General features: G+C 40.2%; 1 protein-coding gene across 1 annotated transcript in view; it reads left to right on the top strand.

Moving 5' to 3' along the window:
• The window catches only part of LOC147631170 (GDSL esterase/lipase At1g28600-like), a 6774-nt gene extending 5969 nt beyond the window's left edge, over positions 1-805 (top strand). The window contains exons 4-5 of the mRNA XM_086809497.1: positions 20-281; positions 404-805. Of these exons, the coding sequence (XP_086665623.1) occupies positions 20-281; positions 404-708 (567 nt within the window). The 3' untranslated portion in view covers positions 709-805. The remainder of the gene's footprint in view (positions 1-19; positions 282-403) is intronic.
• The last annotated feature ends 269 nt before the right edge of the window (positions 806-1074 follow it).

Below are 1074 nucleotides of genomic sequence, written 5' to 3'. Positions count from 1 at the left end.
ATAATTGCAATGTATGCAGACTCTATACAATAATGGTGCAAGGAATTTCTTGCTCTTTGGCGTCACACCTCTCGGTTGCAATTCAGCAATACTTTCAGCGCGCGTTGGCATCAAGGATAGTGAAGGTTGCCTCCGAGATTACAACTCAATTGCTTACACCCATGGCGTGAAGTTGCTGGCCGAGGTGGAAAGCCTTAGGGCAACGTACCAAGACGCCACATTTCTGTTTATGGACTTCTTTGGCGCTTGCACCTACATTCTAACGAACAGAGAGACCTTCGGTATTTATTATTTCTTACTAAAACATTCACGTTAATAAGAAGAAAGGACTTCATTAATCAACTAAGCTTTAATTGTTGCCATTTCTTCTTGGCTTACTCTTGGAATCGATTGAATATTGCAGGATTCGTCGATGCTTTTGATGCCTGCTGTGGTGCTGGGGCTAGCTTCCCTTATAACTTTAGCCTTCTTGACTTCTGCAACAATCAAACTAGTTCACTTTGCCCTGATCCAAACATCTACCTCCTCTGGGATGGCCTCCACTTCACAGATGCTTTCAACTCCCAGATCTCCAACCAGTCCTTTGTCACTGGCTCCTATCTCAACCCCTCCAATGGTCTCAATGTTTGCGCTGACCATGTCACCCTCCTTGATAGCCTCAACCTAAAACTAGAAAATGTCAGGTCACAAACTCAAATCATAGTTTAATACATACACAATGTAAGCTCGCTCTCCTCAGCCCTCATAAATTGGCATAGTTAGCTGAAATATACTTATGTGCTTTTTCTTCTAAGAATGTATAAATTCTAAATTCACGATAATAGATTGTTAAGTAACTAGAAGAAATATATGGGTAGTAATTAGCTTGCTCTGAAGAAATCTGTAAATCAATTTTCCTCCTTTATGTGGTTCTTTTCTTTCAATTTGGGTGCTCTTTTCTGCTTCCCCTTTCTGAGCACACACAGCCCCATGCATACATGTATGATGTAATGGATGAAACATCATCAGCTCCATCATCCATGATGAATAAAATATAATGGTTCCACTTAAAAGTAATGATGAGAAATAAACTAT

The sequence above is a fragment of the Cibotium barometz genome, chromosome 15, assembly GCF_041138505.1.
Source record: "Cibotium barometz isolate CiBa-2024 chromosome 15, ASM4113850v1, whole genome shotgun sequence".
In the NCBI taxonomy this organism is placed as follows: domain Eukaryota; kingdom Viridiplantae; phylum Streptophyta; class Polypodiopsida; order Cyatheales; family Cibotiaceae; genus Cibotium; species Cibotium barometz.
This window is presented reverse-complemented; position numbering and strand designations above follow the sequence as displayed.